Here is a 14,391-nt window from a genome sequence, read left to right as displayed (position 1 = left end):
GCCTCAGCCTCCCGAGTAGCTGGGACTACAGGTGCATGCCACCACACCCAGCTAATTTTTATATTTTTAGTAGAGACGCAGTTTCACTATGATGGCTAGGCTAGTTTCGAACTTCTGACCTTGTGATTCGCCTGCCTCATCAGCCTCCCAAAGTGCTGAGTTACAGGTGTGAGCCACCATGCCTAGCTGAATTTTTTGTATTTTTTAGTAGAGACAGGGTTTTGCTGTGTTGGCTAGACTGGTCTCAAACTCCTGGCCTCCAGTAATCTGCCTACCTCAGCCTTCCAAAGCACTGGGATTACAGGTGTGAGCCACCATTGCCTGGCCCTATTTTTCTTTCTTTCTTTTCTTTTTTTGAGAGATGGGGACTTGCTATGTTGGCCAGGGTAGTCTTGAACTCTTGGCCTCAAGCAATTCTCCTAGCTTGGCCTCCCAAAGTGCTCAGATTATAGACATGAGCCACCCTGCCCAGCCTATATGCTTTATTTAAAGCCCTAAATGTATCAATAGTGAGGAATGGTAAAGAAAACTATATTAGATGCAGTAAAAAGAGAAATCTACTAGTAAGCAAGAGATCTGGGTTCATACCCTGATTCATTTACTTACTAGATATATAAACTTGGGAAAGTTAAATCTGAATTAATTTCCTTATCTGTGAAATAGGACAAAATTTGTCCTATTTGCTCATTTTAAAAAGTTGTTCTAAGGGTTTAAATGCAAAAGTGACTAATAGAGTGCTATGTACTTATACATGCATATCTGAGGTTTTAAAATTTTTTAAATGTGAAGACAATGAGGTAGCATGGGGGAATTACTTAGGAAAGAGTAAGTTAGGCCGGGCATGGTGGCTTACACCTGTAATCCCAGCACTTTGGGAGGCTGAGGCAGGCGGATCACAAAGTCAGGAGATCAAGACCATCCTGGCTAACATGGTGAAACCCCATCTCTACTAAAAATACAAAAAAATTAACCGAGCGAGGTGGTGGGTGCCTGTAGTCCCAGCTACTCGGGAGGTTGAGGCAGGAGAATGGTGTGAAGTAGGGAGGCGGAGCTTGCAGTGAGGTGAGATCACGCCACTGTACTCCAGCCTGGGCGACAGGGCAAGACTTGGTCTCAAAAGATATAAATAAAAATAAAAAAAAAAGAAAGAGTAAGTTAGGTTGGAGGCAATGGCTCATGCCTGTAATCCCAGCACTTTGAGAGACCGAGGCGGGAGGGTCACCTGAGGTTGGGAGTTCAGTACCAGCTTGACCAACATGGAGAAACCCTGTCTCTACTAAAAATACTAAATTAGTTGGGTGTGGTGGTGCATGCCTGTAATCCCAGCTACTTGGGAGGCTGAGGGAGGAGAATCACTTGAACCCAGGAGGCAGAGGTTGCAGTGAGTCAAGACTGCGCCACTGCACTCCAGCCTGGGCAACAAGAACTCCATCTAAAAAAAAAACTCCATCTCAAAAAAAAAAAAGAAAGAGTAAGTTAAACATCAGAACATGAAATATCTATGCTAACATTCCAAATATGAACAAAACTCACAAAGATAAAAAGCAATAACAATTGTTGGGGTGGTGAAAAATAAGTGAAATATTTTTCTTTCACTTTTCTTTTCTTATTATTTGCTGAGGCTGGAAGAGAAAGGGAGGCTGAATTGTTCACAATCACTCTCCCATATGCTGTGAGTTCTGCAAGGCCAAGGACTTTGTTATGGTTATGTTTGTATTTCCAGCAAATACGACAGTATTAAGGCATTTACTAGTCAGTACACTTCTGATGGATGAATTACAAGGACAATGAGTATAAAGTTTTAAACGGTTCTTAATAGGTCACGCCAGACAGCTTCTAATTTAAATGTAAAGAATGCCTGGACTCCACAGGCCTGTAATTAGCTAGCAGCACCAGAGCCACAAGGAGGGTGGATGATCAAGCACTTACTTGCTGAGCTGGTAATCAGTGCCTTTGATGAACTTGAGCTTCTCCAAGGGCACACTAATGCTCTCCAGCATTGCTTTGATCACATTCTCATAGTAACTGACTCGGAGTTCTAGAAGTTCCCATGGGGCTTTCATGTTATCCAGGTATGCATGAAGGTCCGCAAACAGAATTGTTACCTGGATAAGAGATAAGGGGCTACCAAAATGTGAATTTGTCCAATTACCTCCAACCAATCTCCTCCAGCCCCACCCTGTCTTTGTTAAGTCTCTCTTGGGTCTCCTTTGGGTCATTCCCCAAGGGCTTATAGCATTAGTTCTTACCTCACATCCTGCCTTCAAGAAGTCTGCAATCTTTGACATGGGTACAAAGTAAGCCACATGTGGTTTGCCCGTGGTTGCTGTTCCCCAGTAAATTTTAAGTTCCCGCTCCTTCAGTATCTCCTTCAGCTTATCTTCCCCCAGAACCTCCTGTTGTGGAAGCAGAAGAGTTAGTTTAATGTCAGTGTCCCACCTTGCTCATCCTTTACTGAGTGACAAGGAAAACAAAAGGATGTGTCACTGGAGATCCAGGCTCAGAGCCATCAAGGAGGTCTAGCCATGCTCTCAGCGTGGATGTGATACCCTACCTTGTTTTAATCCGAATTGACTCTCCCTTCGCTGAGAGAGCCAGACAAACTCCATTTTGGCTCCTTCACTTGCAGCCCCTTGCAGCCTCTTACCCACCCCCTTCCTCAAGGACTTAACTTGTGCAAGCTGACTCCCAGCACATCAAAGAACGCAATTAACTGATAAGATACTGTGGCAAGCCATATCGCAGTTCCCAGGAATTCACCCGGTTGATAGTACCCTAAGCCCCCGCATTTGTGTCTGGTTGATGGAACCCAAAGCCTCCGCGTCTATCACCTTGTGATGGATTTAAAGCCCCTGCACCTGGAACTGTTTGTTTTCCCATAACCATTTGTCTTTTTAACTTTTTTGCCTGTTTTACTCCTGTAAGATTACTTCAGCTAGGCTCCCCCTCCCCTTTAGTATAAACCATTTGTCTTTTTAACTTTTTTGCCTGTTTTACTTCTGTAAGATTACTTCAGCTAGGCTCCCCCTCCCCTTTCTAAACCAAAGTATAAACCATTTGTCTTTTTAACTTTTTTGCCTGTTTTACTTCTGTAAGATTACTTCAGCTAGGCTCCCCCTCCCCTTTCTAAACCAAAGTATAAAAGAAAATCTAGCCCCTTCTTCAGGGCTGAGAGAATTTTGAGCACTAGCCATCTCTTGGTCGCTGGCTAATAAAGGACTCCTGAATTCATCTCAGAGTGTGGCGTTTCTATATAACTTGCTCAGTTACAACATGGAGAGCCAATGTAAAGTTGATGCTGCTGCTAGTATCACCCCCGCTGCTGGGGAGTGGAGACATGCCCCTAACTGCATCTTTGCCTGTAGCTACCTGTAAACCAAAACTAAACTCTAAGCCCCCCAACTGATGGAATTGACTCCACATTTTGGCCAACGGGATCCCAAAGAAACCTAAAAAACTAGTCCAGGCCAACGCAGGAAGGAAGGGTCTGACTTGCCTCATTATAACCTTCTCCCTTTGGAGTATATTTATTCACTTATTTTTTTGAGACAAGATCTTGCTATGCTGCCCTGGCTGGAGTCCAGTTGTGCAAACACAGCTCACTGCAGCCTCGACCTCCAGGCTCAACAATCCTCCCACTTCAGCCTTCCTAGTAGCTTGGGGCTACCAGCGCATGTATGACTGGCTAGTTTTTTTGGTTTAGTAGAGAAGTCTCACTATGTTGCCCAGGCTGGTCTCGAATTCTTGGACACAAGTGATCGTCTGGCCTCAGTCTCCCAAAGTGCTGGGATTATAGGCGTGCGCCACCCCCCCGGTGATCCTCTGGGGTTTAGGCACAACTGACCAGCATGAACATTAAAACACAGATAGTAAGATTGACAAAACAAACTCTCTGTAGCAATAAGATACCAAATTCCAACCTGATTCTGGTATAGCACCACAAGACAGATAGCAGACCCTAAAGGAAATCAAAGTATTTTACTCCAAAAGATATTTATTTGACATATTTTGAAATGACCCTGCAAAACTGTCTCTTGTGGGGGGAAATGTGCGTTCTGTAGAGAAATCTCCTACCCATACTAAGTCTTTTCTGGAGAGTCTGACACCTTTTAAGGTCAGATAACAGACATTCACCATCAATTCTCTCTGAAGCCAGCTACCTGGAGGCTTCATCTACATGACAAGAATCTTGGCTTCAGCTGGGTACAGTGGCTGAGGCCTGTAATCCCAGCACTTTGGGAGGCCAAGGCGGGCAGATCACAAGGTCAGGAGTTCGAGACCAGCCTGGCCAACATGGCGAAACCCTGTCTCTACTAAACATACAAAAATTAGCAGAGCATGGTGGCAGGTGCTTGTAACCCCAGCTACTCAGGAGGCTGAGACAGGAGAATCGCTTGAACCTGGAAGGCAGAGGTTGTAGTGAGCCAATATTGCACCATTGCACTCCAGCCTGGGCAACAAGAACAAGACTATGTCTCAAAAAAAAAAACAACCTTGGCTTCCACAACCCTCCTTATCTTAACTCAGCTGACTTCAACTCTTCAGGCAGAGTTTAACTCTTTCAATCAATTGCCAATCAGGAAATCTTTGAATCCACCTATAACCTAGAACTCCCACCCCCTTTCTGGGCAAACCAATGTATACTTTACTTGTATTGATTTATGTTTTTGCCTGTAACTTCTGTCTCCCCAAAATGTATAAAACGAGGCTGTAACCCAACCACCTTGGACACATGTTCTCAGAACTTACTGAGGCTGTGTCAGGTGCCATGGTCTTTAACCTTAGCAAAAGAAACCTCTAAATTCATTGAGACTTGTCTCAGATACTTTTTGTTTTTTTAAGATGGAGTCTCACTCTGTCGCCCAGGCTGGAGCGCAGTGCTGTGATCTCTGCTCACTGCAACCTCCGCCTCCAGGGTTCAAGTGATTCTTCTGCCTCAGCTTCCAGAGTAGCTGACGTTACAGGCGCGCACCACCACACTCAGCTAATTGTTTGTATTTTTAGTAGAGATGGGGTTTCACCATGTTGGTCAGGTTGGTCTCAACTTCTGACCTCAAATGATCCACCTGCCTCAGCCTCCCAAAGTGCTGGGATTATAGGTGTGAGCCACCACACCTGGTCTCAGATACTTTTTGGTTCACATACCTCTAACTCACTCTCCTTCCTTTCATAGCCAATTTCTTGAAACAGTTGTCTCTTCTTTTGGTCTCCATTTCCTAATCTCCCATTCCAATTTGAATTCCATACTACATCATACTACTAAATTCCATATCACATCACACATAAACTTGCTAAGATCACAGAGGACCTTCATGTTGCTAAATTCAATGAGTATGTTTTAGTCCTCACTCCCACCCAGAAGCACTCTCCTCTTTTGGTCTCCTTTATTTTATTCTCTTAGTTTTCCTCTCCTCTGCCTGCTTAGATTTCTTTGCAACTGTTCTTATTTTTCCTAGTCAATAAATATTAGCAATCCTTGGGGCTCTGGTCTTTTATCTTCTTACTCTACAGTCTCCTTAACTGATCCCCTTCAGTTGCTTCAATTACCACTGTGAGCCAGTAACTCCCAAATCTCCTGCTTACGCCCATATACAGAACCGTGTTCTTGTTATCAACCCAATCATTCAAACTCAACGTGTTCAAAATAAAACTCATGCTCTTGACTTCTTACTTCACTCCCCAACCATCTTTTTCACTGATAGTTTCACTCCTAGTTCAGTAAATGGTACCATCATTTAGAGTTGTTCAAGGACTCCAAAACTGCTCTTCAACCCTTCTATTTCTCTCTGCCTCTTCATCACCACCCAAATCCAGGCCCCATCAGATCACACCAGGATTACTGTAATATTCTCCTAACAGGTCTCCCAAATCTACTCTTACTCCCTCCAATCCATGTTCTTTTTTTTTTATTTTTTTGAGACGGAGTCTTGCTTTGTCACCCAAGCTGGAGGGCAGTGATGCCATCTTGAGTCACTGAAACCTCTGCCCCCGGGTTCAAACGATTCTCCTGCCTCAGTCTCCCAAGTAGCTGGAATTACAGGTGCCCGCCACCATGCCCGAGAAATTTTTGTATTTTTAGTAGAGATAGGGTTTCACTATGTTGGCCAGGTTGGTCTTCAACTCCTGACCTCAAGTGATCTGCCCGCGTGGGGCTCCCAAAGTGTTGGGATTACAGACATGAGCCACTGTGCCTGGCAACTCCAATCCATGTTCTAAAAGGTAGCCAGAGATAGTCTTTAAAACTCAAAAACTTCTTTAAAACTCATTTTTCTTTTTACAAACCTTTAATGATTTCTTTTTGTTCTATGACAGTATTGAAAAAATTCTAAGAAGCCAGTATACCCCTGATAAGAGGCTGCAGTGTTTCCTCAAGTTACAGTTTTGGAGGCTATTAGAAACCATGATAGACTGCTGGTTTGAATCACGTATTACCAGGACTTGTTAAAATCCTGTGCTCCAAGTCTTTTGGTAGCTGATCCCGCATGCTCAAGAGCATCCCGACTATGTGGACACTTGGAGGGTTCTCACCATCCAGGGAGATGTCACATTACTTAGCCTTTAAAACCTGAGTGAGGCCAGGTGCGGTGGCTCACGCCTGTAATTCCAGCACTTTGGGAAGCCAAGTTTGGTGGATAACTTGAGGTCAGGAATTTGGGACCAGCCTGGCCAACATGGTGAAACCCCGTCTCTACTAAAAATACAAAAATTAGCCTGGCGTGTTGGCACACGTCTGTAATCCCAGCTACTCAGGAGGCTGAGGCAGGAGAATCGCTTGAGCCCGGGAGGTAGAGGTTGCAGTGAGCTGAGATTGTGCCATTGCACTCCAGCCTGGGCAACAAGAGCGAAACTCCGTTTCAAAAAAAAAAAAAAAAAAAAAAACCCAAAACAAAAAACCCAATTGAGTAAATTCTAATAGTTTTGTGTATTTTTAGTCTCCAACCAGCACTATTTTATGGAGAGAGAATAGGAAACAAAGAATCTAGCTAAGGGAAGCATGCAAAAACCTTTGGTTAAGACTAAGCTGTGAATGGACTAACCCAAATGTCCATCAACTGATGAATGGAAAAACAAAATGTATACCCATACATCAGAGTATCATTCAACCATAAAAAGGAATGACGTTCGGCCGGGCGCAGTGCCTCACGCCTGTAATTCCAGCACTTTGGGAGGCCGAAGCGGGTGGATCACGAGGTCAGGAGATGGAGACCATCCTGGCTAACACGGTGAAACCCCGTCTATTAAAAATACAAAACGTTAGCCGGGCGTGATGGCTGGCGCCTGTAGTCCCAGCTACTCGGGAGGCTGAGGCAGGAGAATGGCGTGGATCCCGGGAGGCGGAGCTTGCAGTGAGCTGAGATCGCGCCAGTGCACTCCAGCCTGGGCACGAGAAGACTCTGTCTCAAAAACAAAACAAAACAAAAAAAGGAATGAGGTTCTATTAGGTGCAAATACATGCATGAACTTTGAAAACATTAGCTAAGTGCAAAAAGTCAGCCGCAACAAGACACATATTGTATGATTCTACTTACAGGAAATGCCCAGAATAGGCAAATACCTGGAGACAGCGAGTAGATTAGTGTTTCCCTAAGGCTAGGAGTAGTGGGTAACAGGTAGCGTCTGCTAAGGGGTGCAAGTTTTATTAGATTAGTGTGATGGTTGCACAACCTTGTGAACATACTAAAACCCACTGAATTGTACACTTTAAAAGGGTGAATTTTATAGTATGTGAATTACATCTCAAAAAAAAAAAAAAAAAAAAAACAGAGCAGGCTGTGGACCAACTGATGTATCACTGCTCTTTGAAGAAAGCACAATTTAAAATTGAACAGAATAAGGCCTGCAAGTCCCCCGTGACTTGGACCTTGCCTACCTCTCCTAAACAAATAAACAAATAAAATGTATAGCATGTAGAAATAATAACAGAAAAAAAAGGCAGAGCAAGGGATGGGGCAGTTCTGGTGCCAGAGGGTTTGTTATTTAAATAAAGTGGTGGGAAATCATGCCTCCCTGATAAGGTGACAATAGTCAGAAGCCTGAAAAAGTTAAGGGAATAAGCAATATAAATATTTAAGTGCTTCCGCATAACTTTGCTTACTGCACTCCAGCTAAATTAACCACAATTTCTGTTCCCTCCATCTGAAATGCTCTCCCTCGTCATTCTTCCATTCTTCCTCAGGTTAACTTCTACTCCCGTAGTTCTTCGTAACAATCGGAACATATGAGGAGTGGGGGATCCATTACCTTCAAGGTGCAGTTTAGAGGTCACTTCCTCAGGGAAGGCTTCCCTTCTCTTTTTCCTTTTAAAGCTCCCAGTATAGCATCCTCCAGTACTTACTTGAACCGTAATGGGTCATTTTTAACGTCTGATCCCCTTCAGACAAGCTCTGGCAGGCCCTTGACGTATCCCCAGCGACTAAGCACCAGGTCTGGCACTTAATAGGGTGGTGGAGTGGGAGTCCTGGATTCAAAGCTTGGCTCCAACACAAGGTAACTGGACGGAAGAAATGAGCCCGCTGTGCTTGTGGAACCCAGGGAAGGGCTGCTTGATTGACTGACCGACCAGCAGTGAGATCTACAGCCTCTCTCAGAGCTGCCCCAGCGCCGAGACCCCGGCCCCACATACTTAGAACCCTGTAATGGGGCTCAAAATCACTGAACCTCGGGCTCCTAGTCCCCAACGGCGCATTTCCAACCCCCAGGCCTGACCTGCAGGTTCCGGGTGATAAGGTGCAGTTTCTCTTCAGGGCTGGGAGCGTCCCCCATGGCTCCGCTACCCCTGCTTCCGCTGCTCAGCCCGGCACCAGAGCCCCTTCCTGGGTCACCGTCGCCGCCGCGTGCCGGGAACTGTCACGCGAGTCCAGCCAGGTTGCATCAGCTGGGCTCGGCGCTCCGCTTGCTCGGCCTGGACCCCTCCCCGCCCGGCAGTAGCCGGAAAAAGTGAGGAGCAGCGGAGAGTCGAGCAGGTCGATGAGACGGGAAAAGGTGGAGCCGGCGGGCACGGTAGGCGGTGCGGAGGGCGGGGCTGAAGCGCCTGCGCGGGGCACAACCCTCCTAGAGGCGGGACGGTTTCCTGCCAATCACTGCTGGTTTGCCCTCCCCCTGGCGTTGGCCCGGCGGACTCGGGGTGGGGGAGGTCGGGGAGGGGGCGATAAAATGGCGCAGGGGGCGGAGTGAGGCGCAGTCGTTCGCCCTGGCTTTGGCCCGGCTTCCGGAGGTGAAGAGCGGGAGGGACGAGGGGGTCGGCGTTACCCGGCTTGGAGGGGGATGGGGGCGCCTGTTGCTTCTCCAGGGGGTTGCGCACGGCGTCCGCCCCTTGGAGGGATTCGGAGGCCCACGCCCTGCGGCGAGAAGCAGTCTAGCTCCTGAGGTGATGGCGAGGGAATGTCCCTGCCCCCCACCTCCAAGTCGGCGGGCGACAGATGCCCCTCACCCAGCTGAGGAAAAGGGAAGCTCCCTGGTCGTCTGAGAGTCGGGGAGCGCCGTCTGCAGTCCCTGCCCAGTGGGGGTGGGGGCCGCCTCTGTCCCGGCCGGCTCGGCGGGAGGCTGTTGCTGGCGGGAAGATAGCCGCGGGCTTTTCTGCCGCGTCTCGCGGGTGGGGGCAGGAAGAGGACGGCCCACTCCCGGGGGAGATCTGAGAACGGTGGTTCCCGGGAGAGGAGCGCAAAGCCCAGGCCTGCTGAGGGGCGGGTGTGCCCCTACTGGGGGAGGGGCGGGGAGCAAACCCTCGCTTCTCCCGCTTTCCGCCGGGAGGCGGGAATTCGCGGTGTCTCGGGAGGAGGGAGATGCAAAGGGCCTTCCTGGAGGGCGACACCGTCTCAGGCCGTTGCATTTGTGAGAGAAAGCCAAGGCAGTATCCTCCAAAGGTTGGGCCTGGGCCACCCTCTCTCCGGGTCCTCAAGGGCTGGAGGCGGCGTCACCAGTTACTTCCAGGGCACGAGGGAAAGCAGCACCTCGGTGGGTCTTGGAAAGGTCCTAGAAGTGGTTGAATTGCCCACCGCCTGCCCTAACCTGATCTCCAGTGTTTTGTGTATTTATTAGGGACTCCAAGCTCTAGCAGACCTGCCTGAAGTGTTTTAAAGCACATTTTCTTTTTTAAAAGAAACCTGTTGCTTCAGCTTAGCAAATCTGTTCTCTGTGCCCATGTGGGAGGAGAATCCTGGCACCCTCATCTAGTGAAATGTTACCTAAAGCAAAGATTTGCAGCCCTGGGTTGTTTTTTCCGTCCTGCGGTGTTTTTAGTTACTTCGAAGGAATTTGCAAAACTGTTACAGATAATTTGAGTTCATTTTGATTTTTTGTAAATGTTGTGTGTATTTTATGGAGTGATAACAAAGCCTGCTGAGTGCGTTTTGTGCTGTGTGCTTCGCATGTATTGCATTTGGGAAAGGTTGGAAATCAAAGGCCAGGGGGAGGTCTTGTCCATTGGAAATAATCTCTGCCCTTCCTTGGCTGTACCTGTCAGACCCTGCTTGGTAATGGTCTTGACTTTAGAGCTTGAAAGAGGATGTGGGTTTGCATCTGGTGTTGCAGTTTTAGTGGCCTCGATAAAGTAAGGCTTTGTGCTCGAAGGCAGTAGGTTTTCTGAGGTGAAATAAAAATAGAAAGGGAACCAGTTTTTGAGGTTGCAACCAGGAGGTTCGAGAACAGAGAGAGGGGGTGGTAAACTGAAGTGTGAAGAAGGGGGTGGACAGGTGAGAGAGATGTGGAAGGACAGAATGGGGTCACATAAAGGATGGGGTGTAGAGGAACTAAGAGATAGAATTAGGAGATCGGAAAAATATTCTTCCCTTAAAAATAAAGGGATATGGCCAGGCATGCTGGCTTACGCCTGTAATCACAGCCCTTGGGGAGGCCGAGGCCGAGGCCGGAGGATTGCTTGAGGCCAGGAGTTCAAGACCAGACTGACCAACATAGCAAAACCCCATCTCTACTGAAAATACAAAAATTAGCCGAGCATGGTGGACGCCTGTAATCCCAGCTACTGGGAGGCTGACATATGAGAATCGCTTGAACTTGGGAGGCAGAGGTTGCAGTGAGCCCAGATCATGCCACTGCATTCCAGCCTGGGTGATTGAGTGAGACCCTGTCTCAAAAATTAAAAAAAAAAAAAAAGGGATCCCTATATTTTAAGTGGAGGTTACCAGACAAGTACCAAGAATGGTAGACAGAGAAGTAAACAAGCCATCTTTTGACAGAGAAGTACTAAGTAAGGCTGTCTTTGGAATTTCACTGAAGAACTTCAGTTTTATCTGAGGATTTCCCCCATTGCACATTCATTAAATACCAGGTTTTTTTGGTATAGAACTTTTAGGTTTATAGGACTTTGATAAACATTCTCTTTTTTCTCATGATAATCTGTTTGAAGTTAACAGTATTTACCCCCTTTTTAGATGCGTGTTCTCATCTGTGTTGAGGTTCAGAGATTTGAAGTGAATTGCTGAGGTCCAGTACCTCTGTAAAGGATAGTTCAGTGAACATTAATTTGCATAATTTGCCTGATATTTCAGATGTCTACCTAGTCTGGTCTTTAGTGACAATATGATTGAATGCTGGATTAAACTACATGAGAGTAGAGTATATTAGATAATTTCAGGCAGGGTCTAGGGAAAGTTCCCTACCAGTTTAGCACTCTTTTTTCCTACCGTTCCTATACTTTTTTTTTTTGAGATGGAGTCTCCCTCTGTCACCCAGGCAGGAGTGCAGTGGCGCAATCTCAGCTCACTGCAACCTCTGTCTCCTGTGTTCCAGCGATTCTGCTGCCTCAGCCTCCCAAGTAGCTGGGATTACAGACGTGCACCACATGCCTGGCCAATTTTTGTATTTTTAGTGGAGACGGGGTTTCACCATGTTGGCCAGGCTGGTCTCGAACTCCTGACCTCAGGTTATCCGCCCACCTCGGCCTCCCAAAGTGCTAGGATTACAGGCGTGAGCCTCCACACCTGGCCTTATGCTTCTCTTAAGACACCAGGGGTCAGGGCAATGATGGTTGGTGGTGGGCTGAAATAATAACTATGGCCACCAGTTATTTGTCTCTTATGTCATGCCTCTAGCGTGCTAACTTTATGTTCATGATCTCATTTAATTCTTGCCACAACCCTATCAGATAGGTACTGTGATATTTGAGGACATTTGATACTTCACAGAGTATAATCATTGTATCTTTCCCATTGACTTCATAATTTTAAAATGTTTTTATTGTTTCAAGCATATCAAAAAGTATAGTGGTTGGGTATGGTGGCTCAATGCCTGTAATCCCAGCACTTTGGAAAAACCTATGCGGAAGAATTGCTTGACTCCAGGAGTTCCACACCAGCCTGGGCAACATAATAAGACTATGTCTCTACAAAAAATAAAAATAAAAAATTAGCCGGGTATAGTGGCATGCACCTGTAGTCCCAGCAGCCCCAGGGTTTAAGGCTGCAGTGAGCTATGATCACACCACTGTTTTCCGCCTGAGCAACAAACCTGAGACCCTGTGTCAAAAAAATAACAATAATTTAACAGTATAAAAGTAACATAATAGTGAACATTATTATACCTACCATACTGCTTTATCTTAGGTTGCCATCTTTGTTTCAGGTCTCTTCTTGCTATTTTTTTTTTCCTTATTTATTTATTGTCATGTAGCCTAAGATGAGATATTGTTTTCTTAAGAAATAAAATGTTGGTGGAGCATGGTGGTTCACACCTGTAATCCCAGCACTTTGGAAGGCTGAGGCGTGTGGATCACAAGGTCAGGAGATCGAGACCATCCTGAACTCTGGCCATTCATGCGTATTATAATAATTTTGTGATATATGTATCCATACATAATGCCATACATAATACGTGGTATTGTGATTTTTGTTGTTGTTGTTGTTTTTTGAGACTGACTCTTGCTGTGTTGCCCAGGCTGGAGTGCAGTGGCGTGATCTGGGCTCACTACACCCTCCGCCTCCTGGGTTCAAGCAATTCCCCTGCCTCAGCCTCCGGGGTAGCTGGGATTATAGGCCAAGCCCAGCTATTTTTTGTACTTCTTAGCAGAGATGGGGTTTCACCATGTTGGTCCAGATGGTCTCGAACTCCTGACCTCGTGATCCGCCCCCCCTTGGCCTCCCAAAGTGCTAGGATTACAGGTGTGAACCACCACGCCTGGCCTGTTTCTTTTTTCTTTTCTTTTTTTTTGAGATAGAGTTTCACTCTGTCACCCAGGCTAGAGTGGGGTGGTGCAATCTTTGCCCACTGCAACCTCTGCCTCCTGGGTTTCAGTGATTCTCCTGCCTCAGCCTTCTGAATAGCTGGGACTACAGGCCCATGCCACCATGCCCAGCTAAATTTTCTTTGTATTTTTAGTAGAAATGGGGTTCCGCCATGTTGGTCAGGCTGGTCTCGAACTCCTGGCCTCAAGTGATCCGCCTAACTTAGCCTCCCAAAGTGCTGGGATTACAGGCGTAAGCCATCTTGCATATTGTTTCTTTAATAAAGTAATTGCAGGGGAAAAGATCTGAAATCTTTAGATTAAAATACACATAAGACATTATCAGCCAGTCACATTGTATGGACCTTATTTGGATACTGATTATTGTTTAGCCTTAAAAAAAATATGACATAAGATAATTGGAAATCTGAACTGTATATTTTATGATAAGGGGTTCTTGTTATTTACAGATGAAATGATACAATGCCTGGGATTTGCTTCAAAATAATCTGGTAAAGGTGGGAAGTGGATGGGGCAAGATTAACTATGAGTTGATAGTCGTTGGGGTTGAGTGATGGGTATGTGGGGTTCATTATACTATTGTGTTACTTATGTATATGTTTTACATTCTTCATAATAAATAGTTTTGAAAATGAGGAAATGGCTGGGTGCGGTGGCTCACGCCTGTAATCCCAGCACTTTGGGAGGCCGACGCAGGCGGATCACGAGGTCAGGAGATCGAGACCATCCTGGCTAACACGGTGAAACTCCGTCTCTACTAAAAATACAAAAATTAGCCAGGCGTGGTGGTGGGCGCCTGCAGTCCCAGCTACTCGGGAGGCTGAGGCAGGAGAATGGCCTGAACCCAGGAGGTGGAGCTTGCAGTGAGCCGAGATCACACCACTGCACTCCAGCCTGGGTGACAGAGTGAGACTCCGTCTCAAAAAAAAAAAAAAAGAGGAAATAACATCAGAAAGAAAATGATTTGTAAAAATTAAAATTATCTCCTTCTCTCTCTATATACCATATATATGGTGTTGTTTTGTATGCTTTTGTTCCCAGATCTGTTGAACATAAGCTCAGAAAAGCCCATCTTTTTGCATCTGGATGTCATGTCGTGTAGGAATTGATTATTGCAATGGTTATGAAGGATATTGGTCCTATTAAGGTGGCTTAAAATATTTTTTCCAAGAGACCAAAAACCCTCTTTAGTC

At 46.1% G+C, this 14,391-nt stretch overlaps 2 protein-coding genes across 8 annotated transcripts in view; one reads left to right on the top strand and one right to left on the bottom strand.

Annotated features, from left to right (window-relative positions):
* The window catches only part of YARS1 (tyrosyl-tRNA synthetase 1), a 44,591-nt gene extending 34,920 nt beyond the window's left edge, over positions 1–9,671 (bottom strand). The window contains exons 1-4 of one of the 3 annotated variants that reach the window (XM_023232274.3): positions 8,707–9,546; positions 8,336–8,491; positions 2,250–2,396; positions 1,930–2,105 (exon numbers count right to left, since the gene is read on the bottom strand). In XM_023232274.3, coding sequence (XP_023088042.1) covers positions 1,930–2,105; positions 2,250–2,288 — 215 coding nt within the window. In that variant the 5' untranslated portion in view covers positions 2,289–2,396; positions 8,336–8,491; positions 8,707–9,546. Of the gene's footprint in view, positions 1–1,929; positions 2,125–2,249; positions 2,397–8,335; positions 8,492–8,706 lie in introns of those variants that run through there. The other 2 variants (XM_023232273.2, XM_023232276.1) reach the window with 2 other exon arrangements.
* Positions 9,043–14,391, top strand: part of S100PBP (S100P binding protein) — a 43,398-nt gene continuing 38,049 nt past the window's right edge. For 2 of the 5 annotated variants that reach the window (XM_023232277.1, XM_023232281.2), the window contains exon 1: positions 9,043–9,214. The gene's annotated coding sequence lies outside the window, so the exon portion shown is untranslated. The other 3 variants (XM_023232280.2, XM_023232278.2, XM_023232279.2) reach the window with 3 other exon arrangements.

This window comes from Piliocolobus tephrosceles, chromosome 1, assembly GCF_002776525.5.
Source record: "Piliocolobus tephrosceles isolate RC106 chromosome 1, ASM277652v3, whole genome shotgun sequence".
NCBI classification, from domain to species: domain Eukaryota; kingdom Metazoa; phylum Chordata; class Mammalia; order Primates; family Cercopithecidae; genus Piliocolobus; species Piliocolobus tephrosceles.
Note: the sequence above shows the minus strand (reverse complement) of the source record. Positions and strands in the feature narration are given on the sequence as shown.